This window comes from Paralichthys olivaceus, chromosome 8 (genome assembly GCF_024713975.1).
Source record: "Paralichthys olivaceus isolate ysfri-2021 chromosome 8, ASM2471397v2, whole genome shotgun sequence".
In the NCBI taxonomy this organism is placed as follows: domain Eukaryota; kingdom Metazoa; phylum Chordata; class Actinopteri; order Pleuronectiformes; family Paralichthyidae; genus Paralichthys; species Paralichthys olivaceus.
In genome coordinates, this window is record NC_091100.1 from 2,521,625 (window position 1) to 2,547,326 (window position 25,702).

General features: G+C 43.9%; 1 protein-coding gene across 2 annotated transcripts in view; it reads left to right on the top strand.

Moving 5' to 3' along the window:
• The window catches only part of LOC109640170 (protein phosphatase 1 regulatory subunit 29-like), a 187,630-nt gene extending 166,077 nt beyond the window's left edge, over positions 1-21,553 (top strand). For both annotated transcript variants that reach the window (XM_069530358.1, XM_069530359.1), the window contains exons 5-7: positions 543-692; positions 855-1,843; positions 2,263-21,553. In XM_069530358.1, coding sequence (XP_069386459.1) covers positions 543-692; positions 855-1,843; positions 2,263-3,904 — 2,781 coding nt within the window. In that variant the 3' untranslated portion in view covers positions 3,905-21,553. The remainder of the gene's footprint in view (positions 1-542; positions 693-854; positions 1,844-2,262) is intronic.
• The last annotated feature ends 4,149 nt before the right edge of the window (positions 21,554-25,702 follow it).

Sequence of the window (25,702 nt, forward strand, 5' to 3'; positions counted from 1 at the left end):
TATTTTATTTATAGATAATGAAACTGTAAATTGCATATTCTTAATCAAATAAAGTTACATGATACTATTAAAGGTGAACACTTTGAAGAACCTTACTTTACCCTCGATGAGTCTAAATCTCCAATATGCTCAAACAAGTTTAATCAGCTAATGTTTTGTGCTAATCTTATTCATTTGGGCTGTGGCCTGATGTTGTATTTCAGTCCGTATTTCAATTAGTGTAACTATCTGAAATTTGTGGCATGAATCATTCAAAAAGTGAAAACTTTTATGTACCGTTTATGTAAACACCCAATGGTAACTACATTCAACTCTCAGAAGAGAAGCTCAGCTGCTTGCAAGCAGGCTTTGATAAACCAAAAACACATTTTGTTCAGATGTATTAATTGGAGGGAGAACTCACTCATTATACATCAATGCATGTTCGGAGGTGCTGTATTCTCTCTGCAACAATTTCAGACCAAGTGTGTAGGTCCTGCTCTGTGGCTGCCAGAGGATTCAATGCATCAGCTGTAAGGTCCTTTGCTCTTTTGTCTTCCCAGGTTCATGACCTGAGGCTGAATGAGAACAAACTTAAGGCTGTGCTCTTCAACTCCATGTATCGCTTCACAAACCTCACTGACCTCAATCTGACCAAGAATGACATCAGCTACATCGAGGACGGAGCCTTTGCTGGACAGGCCAACCTACAGGTTTGAAGATTAGAAAACAACTCTGTTTTGTCAAGAGGTTTCAGTAAATATCTTGTGAAACAGAAGCAAAGCTTGCACAGAAATAATAATGATCTATACTGTGGTGATCTACCCAACACATTAAGTTGAATCAAAATTGTAATCTCTCCCCATCTGTCTCAGGTTCTCCAGCTGGGCTACAACAAGCTTACAAACCTAACTGAGGGCATGTTGAGAGGTCTGGGTCGAATGCAGTGCCTCTTCTTGCAACACAACCTCATTGAGGTCATTTCCACCAATGCCTTCTGGGAGTGCCCCAGCCTCAGCAGCCTGGACTTATCCTCCAATAAGTTGGCACGTCTTGACCCGTCTACCTTCACCGTACTTAACCGGCTGATGGTGTGTGAACTGGCAGGAAACCCGTTCCACTGTGGCTGTGAACTCTACAGCTTTCTCTCCTGGCTGGAGGCATTTAACAATGTTACCCACACCTACGACCGCCTCCAGTGCGAAAGCCCTCCAGAAATGAATGGATATCCACTTCTGAGCCCAGTGCCCGGACACGGAAGAAGTGCCCTCTACAAGCTGGTATCCAAGTGTCATGAAGGCGCGACAGGGATGACCTCTCAGATACCAGAACAAGATGGTTCAGGGATGGGTTTGGACAACCCAGACCAAGGACTTTACCACCAGCCAACCACCTCATCCACTGCTGACCCAACCTACAACCATCAGATTTCTATGAAGCTTCAAACTGTCTCCCTCTATGCAGCTTCACTAATGGTGCAAATCCCACGACCATACAGTAAGATGTACATACTCTCCCAGTACAACGTCACTTTCGTTGCAGACGTCATGCCCCTGAAAAAGAAGAAGGAGCTAATCACTGTGGACAAACTGAAACCACACAGCAACTACACATTTTGTGTAGCTTCTATGAGCAAATCTCAGCACTACAACCACACCTGTCTGTCCTTTACTACACGAGCTATGGGACCAGAGGACCAGCGTACCAATCCATCTACCACCACCCACTACATCATGACCATCCTGGGATGTCTTTTTGGCATGGTCATTGTCCTTGGATTTGTCTATTACTGTCTCAGACGACGACGCATCCAGGAAGAGAAGGAGAAAGCTATAAGTGTGAAGAAAACTATTTTGGAGATGAGGTACTGCACAATTTTGTTAATGATTGTCGTAATGACCATGTTACGGATGTTTCTCGTTTGAAGTTTATTTTTTAAAAATAGTAACAATATCTGAGATGTTTTGGCAACAGCAGAAACTCATGTGTGTCCATTTGATATGATTCATTTCTTTAAAGCAATTTCTGTGTAAATCAGTTCATTTGTTGTCTTAATTATTTAATTTTTTAAACGCCTCATATGGTAGAAAAACTAATTTCCTCATGATAATCTTTATTGAGCCTATGGTCAGTTTTTCACAATTTATTTAATAGCTTTACTTTTAAGTATTATGTTAAATTAAGATAAGGAAAGTGGTTTCCACAAAAATTTGAAAAGGACAAAAATGATGATGATGAATTCAAATATGTAGTTTATTCCAAAGTGATTCTGTCACTCCTCAGGTATGGTCCAGAGGCAGCTGCAGCAGTGACCAATGACCCAGGTGCCATGCAGCGTCTCCAGGAGCAGGCTCACCACCAGCACCATCATTCAGGAGGGGCAGGAGGCAAGCTGCCTCAGTCTGCCTCTTCTAGCACGGGCATGCTGCACGGCTCAGCCAACACCAGCTCTTCACGCCTCTCCACCTTGCCACAGGTGGAAAAAATGGCCACTGCCTTCTCTGAGGCAATGGGCGGCAAGGGAAACTACATGGATGTGAGGACTGCGGGAGTGGCAGGGGAAGGCAGGGAGGGAGGGGTGTCAGTTGGAGGAGTAGGCGTGGGAGGGGAAGTAGTTGTGGATGTGCGAGGTGGGGCTGAGAATGGGACAGAGGTTGGGGAGGACTCTGACGACGATGGCCATGGCTCAGCATCAGAGATTTCAACCATCGCCAAGGAGGTAGACAAGGTGAACCAGATCATCAACAACTGCATCGATGCCCTGAAGCTGGATGCCTCTGCCAACATTGTGACAACAGCTGACAATGCTAACTCTGTGTCCTCCTCCCAGCCTCCAGCTTCTATTGCGTCCCTCCCCCGCAACCTCTTGCCCCTCTCTCCAGGTCACCTTGGAGATCAGATCATGGCCTCCTCACCAAAGGTGCATCCAAAGTCTCACCCCCAGCAACATTCTCAGCCTCATCCTCAGCCTCACCCTCTGCCTCACCCTCTGCCTCACCCTTTGCCTCACCCTCAGGTCCATGCTCAGCAACATCCTCAGCAACATTCTCAGCCACATCCTCAGTTGCATCCACAGCCTCATCCACCTTCTATGGCCCCAGTACCCCTGGTCATGCCCCTGTCTGAGCGCCCGGGTATCAGTGGAGGGGGTTTCCTCTCCCCTCCTTACCGTGATCCACCCCCAGCCAATGCAGTGCGGCCCCTTCAGAGGCAACTGAGTGCTGACACCGCTGTGGTGAAGAATCGCTGTGGTGCCCCTTCTGCAGTATCTGTGAAGAGCACCAGGGTTTACAGTGTGGATATTCCTGAGCAGCGTAGTGATCCTCCAAAGTACCCAACAGAAAAGAGCAGTCCTGTGGGCTGTGTTGGAGGAGGTGGAAATGGAGGAGGTGGAGGAGTTGGGGGCTGCAATGGGAATGGGATGGGAAACATAAATGGTGGTGGGGTGAGTGTGAATGGGGGGGGAATGGGGTGTAATAACGGGGGTGGAGGTGGGGTTGTTGTCCCTGGACAGCAGCAGCACCACTTGGAGGTTCAGCCAGACTACCACAGTTCTGAGCACCGCCACTCCTTTCCCGCACTCTACTATGAGGGCGGCAACGACTCACCCTCACCTACCCAAAAGGCTTCATTTCTCAAGCCACTGGGGCGCACTAAGAGGGATGCCACAGCCACCTACTCCCAGCTCTCACCCTCTCGTCACCACAACTACAACTCTGGATACTCCTCTAGTCCCGAGTATTCATCTGAGAGCACACTGCGGATCTGGGAGCGATTCCGGCCTTACAAGAAAAGCCCCAGAGAGGAGGCATCCTATATAGCGGCAGGCCATGCTCTGCGTAAGAAGGTGCAATTTGCAAAGGACGAGGACCTTCATGATATTTTGGACTATTGGAAGGGCGTTTCTGCCCAGCAGAAGCTGTGAGCTGAAGCAAAGTCAAATGCCATAAGGGGAATTGTGAAGATGGACAGCAGACTAATAAAGGAAATCGATTTTAATGTAGCAAGAAAGATTATATTTCCTCCAAGGTGTCCGCTGACATGGATCTGCTGGATCTTAAAGACAGTTTCTCTGGGGGATTTTATGGGAGTTGATTCTATGATAAATCATTGACATTTTAAGAGGTAGTTTCAGAGGTCGGCTGTTTGCAGCACAATACTGAATGATACTTAACAAGAATCAAACTGTTCACCAGACTGCCTCATACCGGGCACTTTGGTCCTCACAGGCTTCCACAGACCAACTGAAAACCCACTATGAGCAAAGCAAATGATGATAAGCAAGTGTCTTCTACCTCATTACTGGCACACTGTAGCTCAGCTATCTCACCAGAAGCAGCACCATTCATGAATTAAGACCCATCCCTCTTTTCTCTAATCCCATCAAACCACCATTCACAAAACAATCATTCCACTGCACCGGCCAACACCTGCTCCCCTATAGAAGCATCATTTAGGGAGATAATGAGGGAGCAGAATGAGGAATTAGGTCCATTTGTTTTAGAATAGCCTGAATCTCCCACACCTTTGGGGAGGACATTAAATGATACTTATCTGACTAATTGTTCTTCCTGGCAATTAGCCAGCATAAGAACAGGTCGGGGATACTGTGTGTTGAACATGCTTATTGATTCAAAACACCCAAGTACATGTGTTCAGTGCTGCGTGGGCATGTGGGAGAGGGTGGGAAGGGTTGAGTCCTTCTCAATTCTCAGTCTCCTCCACGGTAGGAGAGTGGGTAGCTTAGTGGAGATGCTTTGCATATAGATAACAAACCATTTGGGAAGTTGCATGTGTGTATGTGTGTGTGCATACAAAAATGTGTAGGTTTGGCCTCGCCTGTCAGTGGCATGAAGTAAACCCTGTTAAGACCTGTAGGCACTTTTTTTTTCTGTGAGCCAATTTCTTATTTACAGGTGTAGTACATTTCTTTTGATAAGAGAGGCTACATAGTAGGACATTTACATATCAATAGAGTGTCATGCAGAAATTACTTTAGGGTGGGTTATCAAAACACGCCTATATTAAAGAACCCAGTAATCACATTTGGTCAAAAAGACAGATTGAGAGCAGGTTAGAGGTTTAACTGAAGCTGCATCTCATTTGGAACATGCCAGTGTTGAGGCGACACAGTGGAGATGGATCAGCTGAAGGCAAGGCTGCAGTGTGATGTCAATCACACAAAAAATTTCAAATCCTACCTGCACAACACAGAGAGATAAAATGGAAGGTACGAGCAAGTGAAGGCCTGCAGGATATACTCTCCGCTCAGTATATATATCACCCTGCACTGCTCTGGGTGGGAGCTTGCTATGGACCAAAGTGCCCCTGGGAGGTTGGAGTCCACAGGTTCCTATTACATTCATCATATATGCTGTTCTGTTATTTTTTCCCAATGAGCAAGAGAGTTGCTTACTTTAATTTTGGTTATTTGTGTTTAGAGGCAGGTTTGAATTAATGTGTCTGATAATGAAATGTGTTCATACAAACGGAGGCAAGGCTCAGTCCTATGTAAATGATCTATAAACACTCCCCCTGCATCAACATCTATGCATAATAATGTCACCCGCCTCTTTAGTTTCTGCCCACTCGTCCTATCCTCACCACTGGCATGCTGACCTCTCCTTCTCTGCTATTATACATCTCAATTGACACGGTATAAATTCTGTTTTAAAATCATCTAATTAATTCATTCCCCTCTGTTTCTTTTTCGCTGCCCGCGACCTCTGTCCAACTTAATGGGGTAAATTAATGAGTAATTTGTGGAGGTTGATGTCGTATCATCATCTGAGGTCAGAGGAGCGAGCTGATATTATTAACTCTGCCAGACTGGGAGCCTGATTGAAATTAATGACGGCTGCATTTCGTCTACCCATCTCTCTTTCTGTCCCGGCCTCCCTCGTCAGATACACAACAACGTTCCACGTCTCTGAGTTGCCTCTAAACGTTGCAGAAAGAAATGGCCCTAAAACACTCTGAAAAGCTATGGTGAAGATTTATGCTTCTCCATGACTGTGCAGGTTATGAGCAGGACAAGGTGAGCTAACCACCTCCTGGGTGTTAGTCTTTGTGTTAGAGACTGATTGGACCTGGTCCGTCACGCCTGTAAGTTACACCCTGATACCGTTGTTCTGACAGGGCTGGAATTCACCCGTTGTTTTGAGGTGTGAGTTTGATGTGGAAAGTACGAGGTTGCTGACGGTGGCGTATAAAGACTTTCTTTTCCTCATAAGATCCTCACGTTTATCAAGATAGCATGCTTTATTAGACTTTTTACATAAATATCACATTTGTTCCTTCAATCAAAATGAGTTGACTAAACAAAGTTCTCTGTCATTCTTTTTAATTGAATTGTGATATTTCAGCTCTGTGTGCACAGCAAAGCAAATCTCCCCTCACCTCCGGCTTCTTTGTGTGTTGGCAGAAATCTAAAAAAAAACAATCTGAAGAGTAAAGACACCTTGAAGCGAAGTGAAAAAATACTTTATGTTACAACCATTTAATTTAGCTCTAATGAAAAGCTCTATGACTCCGTCCTCCCAAACTACCCACTCTTTCTTCTCTTGGCATTCCATTGTTTTTCATACTGAGTAATGGCTTTCCCTCTGACCTCTCTATGTCATCTATGGCAGCCAATCCAATAACCCCACTGGCATTCACAATGGGGTGTCAACGGCATGTCGTTACTCTGCTATCAGATCAATAGAACTTAATTTGGGCAGGTGGGACCAAATCAAAAACACAGAGCAAACTCCCTCAGGCACTCAGTTGGACAGCCTCCATCTTTATGGAGCGCCCGCTTTGCTGCTTTGGTCTTTTGTTCAAATTCCACTGGCAGCTCTCGACTCTGTTTGGTCCCAGGAATCACCAGTCAATTAGTTTTAGATTAGTACCAGGGGCTATGCAGGAGTGGACGCCTTTTAAAAATAATGACTTCATTTGGATGAGTGGGGGGAATCGAGCTGAGGTTACCTGCATGTGCCCTCGAGGCCTTTATCTAGATGTAAGGAAAACATTATCAATTATTCATATGTACAGTGTGCCCAATAATTTACATCTAGGCAAATTAGTCATTTCTGTCCAACAGCACAGTGTTTCTCATGCTTTTATTTAGATCTTTACGCTTTTTAATTGGCTTGTTCTCCAAACAGACATCATTCTTCTCTGCCCTGTTTGAGGCAAATACTTTTAACAATGCATTCCAGTTTTGGCCAAGCCTTGCTCCTCTTTCTGTGTGAACACCCTCACTCCCCACACAATGTGTTCATCTAAGTCAGTTATTCTCAGTTGACAGCTTGGTTTTCTGATCTGCCTCCCTCACAATGACTCCAGTCCTCAGGGGCCAGAATCCACAAGCTGCGACGGACATGCGTACAGACCCTGCACCTTAGGGACTGCCCTGTATGTCTTCCCTCAAGTCTGGCCGATTAACAACGATGATGAATCATTGGGAGGCAAGTGCTGACAGTCTCAGAAGGAAATGAAAATAACAGGGAACAATTGGGACAGCACGACTTGTGACGGTTTCCGAGGAGTAGAGTCTAACCCTTTCTGTCCAGAGCTGTGAATCCTTTGGAATTGGCAAAACAACGCTCTGATCAAATATTAAAACAGAGATCAAGATGATAGTCTTTGTGATTAACAGGTACTTTGGATGGAACAGCTCTGGTGCATAAGCAACAAGCTTTTATTAATCTAAGAGCTGGAGGGCTAGTCTCTATATGCCTTGGAGTAATTCATTGGGGTTTTACGCTGTTTCAGACGATTTTGCTGGCTGCCTCTGGGACTCATTGCTACAAAAGTTTGGTTTCTCATTTCAGTTTTGTAGGCTTTTGAAGTTCGGGCTTATTGAAAAACACAAATCAATAGTCATGGATAATAATGGAGCAGCCATCTTGATTGCCTCCGGTTGGAGTTGCTCTCAGGGTGAAACTCTGGCAGAGAAACTGTGGACTTGCAGTGGTTCCCTGGGAATGTCAGTGGGGTCTCTTTGCTCCTGTTTAATTCAGCTTCTTGAATCCATACAGGCTCTGCAGTGGAAACATGGACTTTGTTTTAATGCTGTAAACATTAACACATCGTAAGGATATATGCTGGCTTCACACTTGCAGGAGTAAAAGTAGAAGCATCCCTCTTCCTACCCCCTTATGCCCCTTCACCCGTCACCATTAACAAGTTAATGGACCATAAGGCCCAGTGTTGTGATCATTACTTTCTCTGTCACTTCTCCTGGAATTTAATAACAGTATAGGAAATGGGGTTCTTGGGACAGACGTAACGTGATGAAGATAATTCACCAAAATGTTCTTAGAATTTAATCTCCAACTTTTCCCTGACACCAATATCTACCCCGTTTACAAAATCTGTGCATTCTGCCAAACAGAATATTATATTTATGTTGTAAACATGTAAAATATAAAACCTTTTTTTTTATATCAGATACATTTCAGAAGCTGCAGTTTGGTGCAATGTGAAGAAAAGTATCTCTGTGCTTTAGTGTAACAGGGTGGGACGGTCCTGTTTTCCACTACAGGGCTGAGCAGAGCTAGCCAGGGCTGAACGCACACTTCATAACAGCTACACTCACGCAGGCTGTTGCTTTGGAGAAGATCTATCAGCTATTTCACAATTTACTTTGCATATTTAATTTCAACAAGGTGATTGTTGAGCATGTTATTCCAAAATATGCTACAGGGTCTCTGGACTACTTCTGTTGGGCTGCTTTGACTCAGGAGCAGGAGGCTTCTTCACATTGTCTCAAAGGCAAACCTTCATCTCAGGATGTATAGAAATGTACGACTTCACTCTGGAGCCACAATCTGAATTTTAATTACTCGGAGCATTTGATTGACAGAAGCCGCTGGAGGCAACGTGAAGATTTGCTTTTGAAAGGCTCATTTCAGAGCACATGTATGCCCCATTCAAACCAATTTAACTGGAGCACAATGAACAAGGCCAGAATATATTGTGGGTTGTTAAATACAATGATGAATTTAGTTGTGTTTGACTTTCTCTGTTTTTAAGAGTTGTTTATTAGAAATCGCAGTGGAAGTTGTTGGAAGTGTTAGGCCGATTAACATTCTGAATCTGGACTCGCTAAATTTTTGTGTTTGAAGATCAGTTTGATCTAATAACATATGTATTTAGCTGCAGATTTCATGTTTTAAAACACAGACTGTGTATAAAGTAGTTTTAGGGAGTTCACATTTGGCCTCACAAACTTTATTGTAAACTAAAGTTATGATTTGTTTCCCTCAGAGATGCTCTGCCCCTAAGTGACGTGTTTATATCCCACTTAAAACCAATTCAACCCCTATACCCCTGATATGCTTTAAGATGGGTCATGCTGATGTTTGCCCTGGCTAGTGTCACCGGCTCTAAAGAGGAAGCAGGACTGTGGTTTAACTGCAACTGACGTTGATTCCTCTGTGGGTCGATCGTTTGACTCACCGTCAAACCAAATGAGAAAAGACTTGACTGAGGGAGTTCCCTTGTGAAACCAACACACAAAAGTGGAGGATTATCTACCGGTGGCCAACTGTGACACACACACACACACACACACACACACACACACACACACACACACACACTAATGTAGTGAATCAATGAATATACTGTACGTGTTTGAATAGAGTAGAGTTACACTATATGGACATGAAATGTGAGAACACATACACAACATATACCTTCCCACACATAACTAGTCTACACACACACACACACACACACACACACACACAAACACCTTCCCACACAAACACAACACAACATATTCACACCTGCCTACACACAATATGGACTGAATATTTCTATCCACGTTTACAAATGGTCTTTAAAAAGTGCCCAAACGGCGAGTTTTTAATGTCGGATCGAAACCGAACATCTGTAGAAATAAACTTAACAGCCTGTGTGATTTATTATTATTTTGTTGAACTTTTTGTATTTACTTCTCTGTATAATCGATGCATTATTTGCTCAACTGTTTGTATTTTTATTGTTTTAGTTCTCATGATCTATTATCTATTGTTATTTCTCTGTGTGTGTTGGAATGAAACTACATATTGTGAATGTCAAATAATTCTCATGGGTCCTTCTGATCTGTCTCGGCTTTAAAATTACAGCTCGAAGCAATCACACGTGTTCGATGACATATTAGAATTAGAATTTCTGCACAACCAAAGAGAGAACTCGTTAGATGAATGGATCAATTTAGAGCACATTTATGAATCGACTAATAATAACCTTAAGTGGGTCGTTAGTGTTCAACCGAAGCTTCTTTAGACAGTAGAACTCTTTTTTGTTTTGTCTGCACACACCCACACACCCTGAGAGCTGTGTTGAAGAGCTGATAATATGCCTGTCACACTGAAGCTGTTGTCACCACTGGCCTTTTCAAGGACCTTGTTTCTCAGTCCCTCTTAAGGAGAGGAGGAAAAAAACAGCAGGACAGTCTGAGTGCGTCCTTTTGGAAGATTGAACCGGCTCTGCTGCAGGAATTAGTATCAGCATGTACGTGTGTGTGTGTGTGTGTGTGTGTGTGTGTGTGTGTGTGTGTGTTTGTAACAGTATGCAAGTGTGTACATTTTATCTGCTTTCAAACAACCTGCTGTGTCTGACATTGCAGCTCTGCTTGAGTGCGTCCTCAACATTAGACTGGCTAGCATTCATAATGGTGTGTGTGTGTGTGTGTGTGTGTGTGTGTGTGTGTGTGTGTGTGTGTGTGTGTGTGTGTGTGTGTGTGTGTGTGTGTGTGTGTGTGTGTGTCTGTGTGTGTTGGAGGGATTTTGTTATGAAGCTCTGTTCTGTCGAGGGAGTGATGGCTGAGTCTGGGTATCTGAAGCTTTTTTAATTAATCTGCCTTTCAGTCTTCAGGGCTCTACAATGAGGCTGCGCTTGTTCGCTCGCTCGCTGTCACTCTCACACAAAAACGCACACACTCTCTCGCTCTGACACACACGCTCATATAATGTAATTGCACGCTGCCCGTTTCTTGCACACTCGACATTTGCACGTGCACACTCACAATGCAAACAAGTCTCACCTCTGCACAGACACCGTTCACCAACAGAGGAGTATAGTGTCGTACACTGTACGACACTAACATGCTTATTCATGTGTGCAGCTAATGCACTTGTACCCATCACTGTCATCTCTTCATTCCCCTGGCTGAGTGACTTCCCCTCCTCTAACCTTGGTTTAATGCCTCCACTCCTGACCCTCCTGCCCCCTGGTGCATGATTAGCATTAACACAGCAGGTTGGCTTGCACTCTGACAATTAGCGTGGTGCGTTCGATGCCCCGGCAGCGGGGAGCAAGGGGTAAAATAAGTGTTGCATGACCCCCCACACGGAGCTGGGTTGAGTAAAGGGGGTTTGATTTTTTTGGCTTTTAAACTCTGGTTTCAGTTGTCTGCTGATTTTAGATTCAGTGAGGCCAGAGGAAGAAGAAATAACATTCAACAACGAAAAGGAGTTTAGAGAAGCTTCCATGAGACCCTGACTTAAGTCCACAAGGTAAATATCTCAGCGTCTGTTCTACTAGATGGTCTGTTGGTCATTTATAATCTGACTCTGATAAATCCGTCTGTGTACATCACCTTGACACATTGCACTGCAGCAACTGAGAATCAAGCCTGTGCATAGACAGTCGGCAGTTTTATTTGACTGACCCGGAGCTGACTGTCAGAAATATCCTTGAGCAAGGCACTGAAGCTGAAAATGTGTGTGAGGCCCCTGTATGTTGGTCAGACTGTGGCTGTGAGCTCGGCACCCCCGAGATATGACTTCACCGATTTCAACAAACATGCATTTAAAAGATAAGGAGTGTGGGGTTTTAGTTATTTCACCATAAAAAGACAAAAACAACAATCTGCCAGTGCTGTCATCTCTGCTGCCCTGCCTGTTACAGGGATTCTGTTGAAGAAGTAAATTATTGTCTCTGTAGTTTCAAATGTTCCTCAAATAGAAGCGCATTTGTTGGACGCTGAATGTCCTGATGTAAAACAGACACTCAGCTTATTATGATCTCATTCATTTTCAGCTGCAGTTATTTGGACGTCCTCTCAGTACTTCTAATCTGACCAAATACTTTTTGTTCCTTAGTAAAAGAGAAAAGTGGGTTTAAATTACAGAGTTAAGTTGACAGCGTTGTTTAATAATAAATCCACATTTGTACAGCTGAATTCTACTACCATACAAATAAAGTTATTGTTATTATTATTATATTTAATCTCTATAAACAGATTCTGCATCTGAATCTTCAGAGTCAGTCTCTTTCTAATTGGACCAATCACGTTTGAGCAGGCTTTGGTTACCCACATGTAAACAGTCATCTCAGTGATTCACAAGCACCGTATGACATGTTCATTCCTGATGTCATTAGTGAGACTCAATATCAGCATCTTGCTTGTTCCTCTGTCCTGGTAAAATAATTCAGAGACTTTAGAGACGTCCCAAAATACCAACAAAAATACTTAATCCTCCAATTGTGTGACAACAGCAGAGTCATCCCGTCCCAGCAGAGTGAAGCGCAGCACATTCAAATATTAATAACGGTGGAGAAGAACCGCAGCATGCCACCTCTTGTTCCTTAAGCATCACTTAAATAACAATTGCTCGGCAATTACCAACTCCAGAACATTATCTGGGGGAAAGGCTTTCATGCTTTTGCTCGGCTCCTTGGGGCGAGCAACGCTGCACGTTTAATAAAAAAGGCATCCAAATAAAAAGGGGTGGAGAGCAGTTGTCTGGAGATGGAAGGAAGCAGGCGGTGACCGTCCTGTACACTTGAAGGTGGATGTATTGTGCATCTGTGTCTTTTTAAGAGCTCTGGCTGTTACATTTGTTGTTTTGTTTCTCAATTTCTTGGTGCATTCTCTTCCTCTACACGTTGCTCATCTTCCCTTTTATTCCCGGAATCACTTTGTCACACCTCGTAGCAATCGCTCGGCACTTTTATTTTATTATTGCTAAGTGTCGGCAGAAGCTGTGGATGCAGAAACAACACGTGAGAGCGTTTCCAATCGAGAAAACAGTTTCATTTAAAAGGAAACATGTGCTGCTCTCTCCCCGCCCCCAGTGGCGGCTCAGGGTTTCCCCTCAGGAAACCTGTGAGTAAATGGTTATTGAATGTACAGTGTGATCAATCAATCACTGTTGCCTGATGAGCCAAGTCTGACACATTTCTGCAGATCTGGTCCCAGATCAATTTACTGATGTGGCCTCAACAGCTGCTCCACTCATGTACCTCTGCTCTTTTTAATCAAAGGAATTTCATTTTAATTATTTACTTATTTTCTCTGACATTGAGATGTTTTCATTTCAGACGCTCCTGAGTTATGAACACAGATATTGAGCATCGATGTAAAATGTCAGCTCTTATTTTACACTTGACATTTTACAGTAAACACTTACATCAGAAATATCAGAACATCAAATTGTGGCCATGAACGTTTTTTCAGTCACCGCCGGTCACAGCCCCACGGGTCAGCGGCTCAGTTCGATGCCACGCCGCGCTTCCCGGTTTGCCAGGCAATCGATTACAGGCAGCAGTAGTGGTTGCTGTGGGCGACGGGCGGAACAGTCACGGTTGCTAGGTAGCAGATAAGAACACAGGCTTTCATTAATTGCCTTCTGACACGATGGCAGAGAAAGAACAGGAGGGAGGATGTTGACACATGAGGGATGCAAACACACACACATTCACTTACAGACCCACACACACACACATGTGAGACAATTCAATGACCTTTCCACGTCAATCAACCCGGAAGACATGAAAGCAACAGGAAATGGAGAGAGAGAAAACCACAGGGTGGGGTTATATTAAAGACTGAATAATAATTGGATTTCTATTTTCACTGAGATTTTTGCTCTAGTGGGACCAAAGACTGTAAATAAATAAAGACGGATGACACGTCTCAACAAAAGTGCGGCTCAGGCTGCAATGTTCCGGGAAGGATGTTTTTTTCTCAGATTAAATCGAGTCGATATCCCGGCAGAACCCGACACAATCCTGAAAATCATTTCAAGATTTGTGTCCCGACCCAAACCAATGAAACCAAAACATTCCGGGTACAGCAGCCTCCATCTTGACGTCATTTTGAGTAGCGATCGTAGAATGTAGCCGCAGTATCACGATTCCGCCGATACACATGTGCTCGACCAATTGTGAGGGAGTCACATTTTGTCTTCTTTTCTTTTATTGCATTAAATAAACGCTGAAAAAACAATTCAGAAGAATCGACATTCATCATAAGTTTCCGTGCAGCGAAATGAGAAACTCATTACTGGTACAGTCGACAGCTAATTTGGACGATTTTCGAGTAAATTGCAGCTTCTAGGCGGTGATGTCATAACCATCATACTCTGCACGTCCCTTTGAAAACGGTTCATTCAGCGCTCTGAGTGAACGAGGCCACATGTGAGTGAAACAACATCGCACCGCTGCTGCCGCCTCTTCTTTTGTGAGGAAGCCCCCTCATTAAGCGGACTGCTGTACACATCTGTCGTCTAGTAAACACGTATTATATGACAGGCAGCCTGATTAAATGGGCAACTGTCTTCTTTCCCTCGGAAACCCTCTTATGTATCAGCCTGCCTGATTAAATGCAAAGCGATAAGTCTCTCATGTAGAAAGCACCTGATTAAAAGTGGATTACTGTACACCTGTCTATTTAACTTACCTCCAGAGTTTTAGCCAGAAACAAGCGTCAGTTTTCCCAGCTTGTCTCGTTGGCCTCAGCCCCCCCCCCCCCCACTTCACTCCGACAACTAAGCCGCTGTCAAGTCCAGACGTGGGTCCGCGGCCCCTGCATCGCTTATTAAAGATACAGTTGTCTTGTGTTACTTTGCGGCCGCATAAAAGCTCAATAAAACCTTTTAGCTTGAGCTCAGAGGGAGGACGTTAAGCCCCCAAGACTCGTGTTCTCGGCTTACAGACGGAGCAGAGTGAGTGTGTTGAGCGTGTTGTGTTCCACTACACCAGCACGCACTCAAAAGCAAGCTTTTCCTTGAGCGACGCTGTTAAATGCTGTTAGGCTCGCCGTCTCAGCGCCAGTCTCGCTCCCTCAACTTGATCTTCTCACCTCATTTGCAGGAAATTCCACCACTTGCTGCTTCAGAGTCTGTGTTGCTGGTCTGTGCTAAAAGACAAGAGGACAAGGGAATAAAAATAGAAGGGAGAGGCGTCTCGGAGGAAAATGAAAGGACGGAAATCACACGCAGAGAGGGATAAGCTAAGAGGAAGAGTTGGAGAGAAAAGGTTTTTGGAGATGTCATCCAGACAGAGGATGAAATATGTTAAGGGTGCAGGACTTCAGCTGATCGGGAGAATGAAAGTGAGACAAAAAGCTGAAGGGACAAGTCAAGGATATAACAATGAAATCATGATGGAGGACGTCTGTTTGAAGTATGTCCAAAATGCTGCAATCATATGTTGATTCTCCAAACTCCAACTGTTTTTCTCACTGCGCCTCCTCAAAATGGCCAATGGCACATAAACCGTGAGCTTTGGCTTTGAATCGTAGATAAGTCACTCGTACACTGTGTGTTGACGTCCAACAACATTTCTAAAATCCTAGACTTTATTCAGCATCCCAGTTTCCAAGTGAATGAACTACGTTCGAGGCCTTGACACTTTTATTTACAGTCTGTCTTGGTCTTCATCCTGAAGGCAGCGGGCAGGAGGATGCAGAAGTGACGAGGCTGAGAGAAAGGATAGTTTGATGGATCAGCTGAGAAGAAGAGGTGTGGAACAGAGCCTGAAGAGGATGTGATGATTGCAAAGGAAGATAATGAAAGAGTAGCGTCAGAGTCGAGGCTGCTCGCTTGGAAATTGTTCTTTTAAGATAAGGGAGTCAAAGAGAGTGAAGATGGGGGGAGGGAAGAGCACCCAAGGAGATGACTTGATGGATATCCAGTTGGGTATCTGTTTGGAGATTATTACAGACAGGAAGAAGGCAAACAAAGGGTTCTTATAAGACTGAAGCCTGCTTCGGTAACTTCTGAACAAGAAAATGGCCGAGCACGGTAATTTATAAAACATGAATGTAAAGATCAAGTGCGAAAGCGGAGCACAGAAGGATCGGTGGCTGGAAGGCAGAGGATATAGAACATCATTCAAGTTCCCGGGCTGAAGAGAACACCATGAACTTTAAATATTGTATAATATTGTGAAATTGACAGATTTTTTGTGGAAGGTGATTTCCCTCGCCATCCTTTGCCGCTGCCGTCCTTCCCCCCTCTGGATGCCATTCGTGACTAAAGGAGACAGAAACTGAGTAGCTGTGACATTTCTGTGAAAATCATGTCCACTTTACTGGCCTCCGTCTGCACAAAGGTTGTGGTAAAAGCTGGGTTTGGCTTCCCTCTGGATAAATTCTCTGTCATGCAGCACCTTGACTCTGACTTTTCTGTCAACGGCAGCAGATGAAGAAAAGAAAAGAGCAGCGCAGACTGAAAATCGAAGAAAAAGACACGTACGAGTAATCTCTTAATAGCTTCATTACAATCACTGGCTGCGTTGGGGGTAGTTTGGTTGCATTTAACCAACCCAGCTTTTCTGGAAACCTGTGTTGGACGTTGTTGGTGTATCCTGTCATGTTGAAATGCATCAACCTGCAAAGATGCGCCTCAAGGCAGCCGCCAGCGTGTGCTCGCTTTTATGATCCCATAAGAGTCCGTCTACATCAACAGAATCCTATCATAGGTCGCTTGAAACAAAGCTATGTTCACATTTCCCTGATGCAAAAGCTCTGCCAATTTTTATTCAGGAAGGAAAGGTAGAACGAGCATGATTTGGACCATGTGGACGAACTTTCTCCATTCTTTACCTCAAAGGTTTAATTTAAACAAACCTCAACCATCGAGGTAACAGCTCAAAAAATAGTTGCGGTGCTCCACAGCAGGAGGAGGGGCAGAGTGTCAGCGATACGCTCCGACAGGGAAAGAAGCATCCAGCACTTCCAAAAAGGAAAAGCGTGTAGCGTGTTATGAAATATGATCGAGGCAGCTTGTCGTGCTCCGGGCGAAGAACACTTAGCATGCAGAAAGGTGGTGGGTGAAGACGGTTAGAGCGAGCGGGAGGAGAGGTCAGTGGATTTTGTGGAGATGGGATGAGACCTTGTTTTTACTCTCCTCGTTGGATCCGCCGATATCTCTGACTTCATCTTCTACTAACTCGCTCCAATTTCTCTCCCTCCTTCCTCCTCCTCCTCCTCCTCACTTTCTTGAAAGCGAAATCACGGCGTGTTCCTGGAGTTTGATCAGAACACGTCTGAGGGGACGAGGATCCATGTGTGTCCAAAAATATATCGTGGCAAATGCTCTGTGCTGCCTGTTCACTGGGCGCACACTTTTAATGAATGTCATGTGCACATCACAGACGTAGCATATGTTTTTGCATGTGCATGTGTTTGAGAGCTTCTCGGTTAATTAATGATCCCTTCATTGTGACGTGGAGCTTGTTTTGAAAGCCACTTACCCAGATAGGATGAAATGCACAGAAAGTGAGAAAAATAGCGAGTGTTAAAGGGAGGAGGAGGGAGGGGGGAGGGGGCTCGAGGGAGCGAGCGCTGTTGAAACCGCAGGGCGACGTGCTGCCGCCTGTGGGCTGATCCATCCCAAGAGGTTGTTAAGAGACGGGGGAGATATATTTGACTCATGACTGCAAAACAAGATGCACCCACACACGTACTCATGTCCACTATAGAATCAAAGCAAACAGATGTGACGACTCCCGGAGAAGAACTGTCCCCACGGAGCCTCCACTGCCAACTTCACCTTCCAGGGCTTTTTCTCTCTGTTCTGTTCATAAAAAAATTTCTTGAATTTTCAACGTTAGCACAGCCTCTTTGCGCTCTGTGTGGTACAGTGCAGCTTGAGCGGTCCAAACCCGACTGGCAGAAGCAGAGCCTGTCTCGAAACCTAACCAGCGTTGGTCAGCTCGGGTATCCACATCTGTGAAATAGTTTTTTTGTTTATTTGTTATAAGTTTAAGTAAAAAAAAAATCTTCAACTTTTAGACCATAAACACGTGTGGTAATCAGTATCGGGTCTTTGCTCTTGAAATGCAGAAAAATAATTTACTCTAACATTTAAACTTTATCCTCTTGTCATTCTCACTTTATTCACAGAATAAAAAAACAATTCTTCCTTTAATTGACTATTTGAAATTACTCTTAAAATCAAAAGCAGGTAAAGAAACAAATGAACGGAACTTTTCTGGACGTCTTTTCACCCAGGACCTACTTTACATAAACAGACCTTGATGATTATATCCCTCGAGAAGCAGAGCTCTTTCTCACAGTCACATACTTGTGTTTCACGAGCTGTTGTCTGACCTTAATCACGTCGGCGTAATCGGCCCCCTTTGCCCGCATCTGCAGCTGTTGCCATGGCAATAGCCCCAGGTGGTACGTTGGTGGACTCCTGAAATCCACCACATTTTCTCACGCCGCTGCGCTATCGTCCCCATCTCAATTAGCGGCCAACAATAGTCTCTCTGAAGAGAGCGTTTGGCGAACAGGCCAATCAACACAAATCCCGCCCTTCGTCTCCGAGGAGAATCGTCGCCCCTCTCCCAGATATTCACGGCTAATTCTGCTTTTTCAGGGACCAAGATAGATGTCGGCTCATCCTCCCGGCCGCGCCCCAGCAGTGTCACGCTCCTGCCGCCCTCTCGCCTCCCCCACATTTCCTCTCTTGTACTCTTTGGCCTTGCATTTAATTCCTCCTCCTTCGTCCTCGACTGAGGAGGAGACGAATCACTGCCAGTGTCCTGCGCTGCCGCTTTACACCAAAGAAATGGGACGTTTCAGCTTTCAGAATCCAAACCAAATCCTTCCAAGTCTGTTTTCATTTGTCATAGTCACACATGCAGGTTGGAGCTCACTGTTTTCATTTCAGTCAACACAGAACGTTAAGCACTCAGAAGAGCACACAGCTCCACATTTTATTTAGATCTGCACCAAATTGCACAAAGTCATAAATGTCAGTCCCCTTATTATTATTCCTGATTTCTTTTTTCATCAGGATCCATTAATTATTCCTGCATCCGACCTCTAATCCTGATCTGCACATGAACATTTCATGGTTTCTTTCTTTCTCTCAGTTCTTATCGACGACCCCCGAGCTGTAGAATAGAAGCTGTAGGGACAGACTGAGGGAGATGACCCTTCATCCACTTTTCATGTTGATAATTCAGAACCGAGGTCGACTTTGTTCAGCCGTGAACTCTCAGAACCACGTGTTCTGTTCTTCTTTTTGTCTTTTCCCCTCATTTCAGGACTCCTCTCATCTTCCTCCTGCAGGATGTGTGGATGAAAGGCAGCGAGGTCCTGGATGAAGCAATATCACAGGCGGTTAAAAATATCAGTTCATGTTGCTTAAACTGGAGCCGCAGAGAGGAAAGAGCGAGGAGTACATTTTAATCACCCAGATGATGATAGGAATGTGTGTGTGTGTGTGTGAGATGGGTTGGGGGGGTTATTACAGGCAAGACCATCCCATTAATGGCGTACACGTGTGTTTGGCTTAATTCCCTTAATCATGTATGGAACTGCATGTGGGAGCCATTTTGTGTGTCTGTGTGCGCCTGCAGCCTTTTAAACACTTCACTGTGACTTTGCGTCGACCTCATATCAGCGACATTAGTGTCAGACTGAGGAATAATTCACACATGCACATGAATGTACTTCAGGTGAGAGAGCGTCACCGTGCACAGCGCCAACAGGAGCGAGGGGGGGGGGGGGGGAGATTTAGATTCACACTCGTGTCTTATCGGCTGGTTTGTTCTGCTTCGTTAACATCACGGTCCCTAAGAACACATTTAGCAGCGTTAACCATCGTTTGTTTCTCCGAGGCTGTTGAAGCCGGGGGAGTGTAAACATATTTAATGGTCATGGATGACGGAGAAAAAAAAAACTCAAGAGACATTAAAACCAACCAGGGGCAGAAAATATACACTTTATTTTGAAATCTAACAACGGAAGATTGTAATGGACACATTTTGAAATGTCGCTCAGGTCACAGTGGCTGCACCCAAAAAAACTGCAGACGGGGAAAATCTTTAATTATGGAAACAATAACTTAGTCACTGCAGAAGCTGGTGAACGCCCACAGAACCACCTGAAGAAAACGCAAACTCCACACAGGAAGGCGACCCCAAAAGGTTCCTCTGGCTCCAGCCGGAGATAAACTCCATGTGTAACGTCCAGATTGTCAGTAAATGATAAACCTGACATGTTTATCTTTATTTTTAAGGACGAGGATTCAGCTCCTCAGATCGTTGTTCGTTTTGTGCAACAAGTTGCGATGTACGCTGCAGCCTGAAGGGACCATTAGCGGGATGTTGAGCCTTGTTAGTATTATTTACAGTTATAATCACCGCCTGCAGACGAGGGACTCGGAATCAAAACACAGCGAAGCTTCTCTGTTGCTGCTTCCTCTGATTCAGGACATTATTCACTTTATATTATACAACGATTTCAAACACGGTGAAAGATTTTAATAACGTTATTTTATCAAACTCATTTCGAAGTGAAACATCGTCTTACTTTAAACTACGTTGTCTTATTTGGTTTTTAAATTCATAGAATAAAAAAATATTCATAATGTAAAAGATCAACACAGGAGAAAAAGTTCAAGGGGTTGACATTTAACTTTATTGAACTTCTCTTTCTTTCTGTCCATGTTCACTGCTCGAAACGTTAGAAGCAAACTTTTGAAGGACGCCCTGATTATCACTGAACGCCCAGTTATCAGAAATGGAAAATAAAATAAACGATAAATCTTATTTATTACAATTAAATGAATATTTATGAATATGAATATATATCTCTTTTCTTATTTTCTATCTTTTTCTCCTCATCCTTCCTCGAGAGTAAAAATACATACGCACTAACACGGACGCAACCAGAAAATAAAAGTCACAGTCATCATAATGTGCCGGTTGTTATTAGTCGAGCTGGTTACGTGAAGCGACAGATCAGAGGGGAACCATGACGCTGTCTGTTTTTTCTCTTTCTTTCCTCACTGTGATTTGCTTGGTTTCATGTCTCTGGCATGATTTTTACAGCGGTTTGGTTTCCTGCTCAGAAGTCGGTGTGTAAACTAAACGAAGAAGGCAAACAAACGAGATAAATCTGTGAATTTTGTACAAACAATAGGAACAAATGACTGTTTTTCTACCGAGCCTGTTATCTGTCTATGTTTCCTTGGTGGACGGGGGGGAGGGTGGGAAGCGAGGGATGAAGCCCTTCGTGCAGAGGGCGGTTGTGGTTGTGGGGAACGCGGGATGAGATTTTTCTGTAAACGGTCGGGGACTGTGCAATGACTACTTGTAATTATTAAGAGAATCCAGAGTATAGAGGTGGAAAAAAATGTCCCTTATGACAAATGAAATAAAGTGTTATATTTGCATGATTTCCTGTATTTTCATGGAGCAGATATTTATGGTTGTGTATACTGAGTGTATGTACGTCATAGCTGTTTAATTATGAAAATGAAAAACTGTCACTTTCTTCTGTGAATATAAATATACAGATTTCTTAGCTCTTTTATGACGAACCTAAGTGTTGCTGAGTGTCTCTTGTTGCTTTCACTCTCTGTTGTTTCGCAGAATCTTCCCATCAGCCAATGTCGTGCGTCTGAGCAACTCTTTCAAAGTAGATCTATTCTCTCTGAGGCCGCTCCCCCGAGTTTTGGAATTACACCCCGACAAATCCTGCTTTCAAACTTTCTCCCGCGAGAGAAGGATTTACATTTTCTAAATCGAGGCTTCAAACGCAGACTCCTCCCAGAAAAACTCTAAATGCGTTAAAGCTTCTCCTTCTCAAAAACGCGTGCCACAGGGGAGGAGCTCCGTATCATCGCTCTGCGTCTCCTGCATCCTGAGTGGAAACGCTGCACAAACCAGTCAGCTGGTGTTTGTGTTGCTGAAAGTGCCCAATGTAAAAAAACAGGCCTTTAAAAAGAGACTCATGAGGTTTCACTCCAATGAGTCGAGGTATTTTGAGGTTTGTCCTCAGGTTTATCATACATGTATGTTCAATATATACTTTGCTATGTAAAAAAACTTTAAATCTGTGAATACACTTCACGATAACAACAACAGGCGACAGGTGTCACATTCAACTTTAAATGCACCATCAGCTGTTTCAGCTGTTGCACAGGAAGGAAGAATATAAATGACAAAGCTGCAGAGTTTCAAAGTTAAAATCCCTGATATATAATAAATAATACATCCAGTGTAATACATAGATTAATACCAGTCTAATGACAGAGTAACAGAGAGCTACCCAAGGATGGAATCTTCTGATTGTCTGAGAGTATTTTAATCAATAGTAGCTTCAAAGTTACACAATTTTAAAAGTCGCTTAGTTGGAGACAAATTTTTCTTTCAAGCACGAAGCAATCATTTATAAAAAAAAATAGAGTTTTACTTTAAGGTTGAAATGTTTTTTATACTTTTACTAACAGTGATCAGGTTGTTTCTGATATGAGAGCACAGCTGAATGGATGTTAACAGATTCGGGGGCTCGGGATGAAAAACGAGACTCATGGTGGAAGTTTAGCAAAACGTCCCGTGCATCGTTTCTTATATGCATCGTGTACTGATGAGGCTCAAAGTGTGAGAAGAGGATAAGATCATAAGTTCTGTTTAAAGACATTTACTTATTATTTATGTCACTGAAATGCTAAAGTTCACCACAGAAAGGGCAAAGTCACTTTAATAGTGTTTTTTAGGGATGAGAGTGTGTCGATGGTTTGAATCTGTATCCAAACAAGTGATAATCAGTGAAATAATATGATATTGAAAAACAGCAGGAGCTCCACTGCTGTGGTTTATTGCTTTGAGGATCGTTCGTGCGGTGGTGATCATGAAAATGTTTTGACTACCAAAGAACCAGTCCGTACGCTCGTCTTCTTTACGAAGGTGTACAGCCTCCAATCCTCATATAAACAAAGTTTTTACTTTGTTCTCTCAGTGATTTTGAAGTAAATGTGTCAGTTCTTAAAAAGACTGAGCACAGGATGTGACTTGGGACTTGAGAAACACCACAGCCCATAAAGAACAAGAAAAAACAAGCAGTAACCGGCTGAAAATGCTCATTAGCTTCTGATACATACTGAAATGATTGTATTGTTGTTATTGCACGCACGAATGCACGTGTGTATGCAATTACCCAAAACTATAATGCCCCCGACAATTTGTTAAAACTATTTGTTACAGGTAACATTACAAGCTGCAGTTTACATTAGGGTGAAGCTTTTAACAAGTTAAACTGTCAGACCATGTCATTGTTCCTCCAAAGTCCCACTGAATTAAACATTTTGACATTGTTTGATTGTAAAATTAATATCCACTGAAAAACATCAATAACTGCAATGAAGGACATAGAGCGCAACAATCATTTATTCAAGACAACTAGACCTGTAACCTGTATTCTGTTGACTTGTTTCCAGATTTCATTATCTCAGATCAGGTGCTGAGGGAAAAAGGCCCATTTAGCCAGTCGTCAGTTTGTTATTGGTCCCAGTTCATTGTCTTTAGCTGCGTAACGTAATAAACCTCCTCACCCCTGAACATGATTCCCCTCACAGTCTCTCAGGTAGACTCTCATCCACAGTGGTGGTGAAAACTACAACTCCCATGATCCCACGCTGCTTCACAACATGGTTAAACATGTCTCATGTTATTGTTTTGACTGAGAGGCCCTCAGGGGCCAAAGTTACATATCCTGTGTTTAAGACTCGACTGGAATAACTGGAACATAAACCAGAAAATGAAAATCACCAACAATTCCCAGAAGAAATGAGCAGCTCTGCCGTCATCATGCAGGATGTAGACTCGCTGAATATGTGGCTCGTGCCCTCTGACTTTCACTTTGAGCGGCGATGAGGCTTTGAGAGTTTTGTTTTGCTTTTGTGCAGCTGCCCTTGGTGGAAACGGCGCCGGTGGCCTGCAGCATCAAACAGAGATGGGCTGGTAGATACCAGCACTTGACTCTTCCCTCCTCCTTGAAGGGAACTCATTGTGTTCTGACCTTTAAGTTCCCCGATATCTCCCTCCACGTCTCTCTCGCTGTTTTCCTCCCGCCCGCTATCTCGCTGTGAGGGCCGCCGCCTTGACAGCTGACTCGAAGCACTGCAGCGGCACCGGCGTTTTGTTTAACGATCCCCCCCCCCCCCCCCCCCCCCCCCCCCCCACCTCTCCTATCTCCCTTTCTTAGCCGGGTCTGTCTTAATATGTTCTGTCTTTCACCTCTCTTCCTCTCTCTCCATTTTATTGCCACCTCTCCCCCCCTCCCACCCTCCATTGTTTTAATGAGAACGAAAGAGGGAGCGTGACTGCTGCGTATCGGTATGCAGAGCGTCCACCCCCTCTCTCAGCAGAAACCTGGTAACTGGGCCACAGGAACAATGGCTGCTCGGCTGCTCAGGGCGATGGGACTGAGGATCGGAGACTCAGACGGTCCACTGACATTTTATATCAGTCCCTCATAAAATGGCATAAAGAGACGATATATTTAGTCACTTCATTTCTTTCTTTTAATTCTCTATCTGGATCAACTCTGATGAAAAGACTTTTATGCCGGCGTCATACATATTCTTTTTTTAAATAGTCCTGTTTGGGGTCATTTGCCGGATTAGAGCAGGGGCAGGGAACATTTTTCCTATTAAGTGCTACTTCAACTTTTATAACATCCTTCGAGGGCCCTAACTAAATTATTCAACTCAGAGTAACTTCTCTAATGTGATGCCTGGAACTGCTTCTCTATGGAGAGGCGTCTGATGTCAGCCATTTGCTCACTCACCACAACTTGTAACGTTGCCTCTGCAGGGGTTGGAAACCTAAACTCCATTGAAGAGCGTCAACATTTGAACTCCTCTAGTTTAGCTTATGTATGAAAATATTTTATCGATCAAAGGGTCGAGGTTCTTACCCCTGAATTCAAATATGTGAACTCCTGTGTTTGAGCGGGGACCCAGGACACTTTCGCTCGACCTGAGCTGACATGTTCACCTGAGCCCCAACTGGGCTCTTGACTTCCTTGTCCATCTGCTCCTCGTCCGCCCCATGTGGGTCCATGTCCAGCCTGCCTGTATTGGGGGGGGGGGGGGGGGGGGGGGGTTCTCTGCTTTTACCTGAAACTGGAGAGGGACCAGACCGGATAAATGTGCAGCTCCCACAGGCCCAGAATGAATCATGTGTCAGCAGCAATGTGAGAAAAACATATGTCGCCAAAGGACAGACTGCAAAGTTGGATAATAAGTGAAGAATTTTCCCAGAATGCAGTGTTTGTGCACAAAAAACTAAAAATATACAATCACCTCAATCACCCTCTCTTGTGGAGGGTTGGGGGACATGTAATAAACACTCCTCCATGTTAGTAGATTTGACCAAAATAACAAAAGAGTTTAAACTGAGAGTTCAAACTTCATGATTGACAACCGAAACTATCTTGCGATTGGTCGAGCGAATGTATTAGGGGCGGGGCATCGATGCCATTCCATCCTTCGATTGCTATTGCACAAGACTCCAGTTTCAAATGACGTCATTTGGCAGCGTCCGCACCTTTGTTTTACAGTCTATGATAAAACATGAGTTTAGGGTAAATTCAACGTTCACATCAAATATTTACTCTCAAGTTTTTTTTTCTTATCAATGTTCCCTGTTTTTATGATTTAAATTATAATCTGTACTTTCTTTCTTTTGT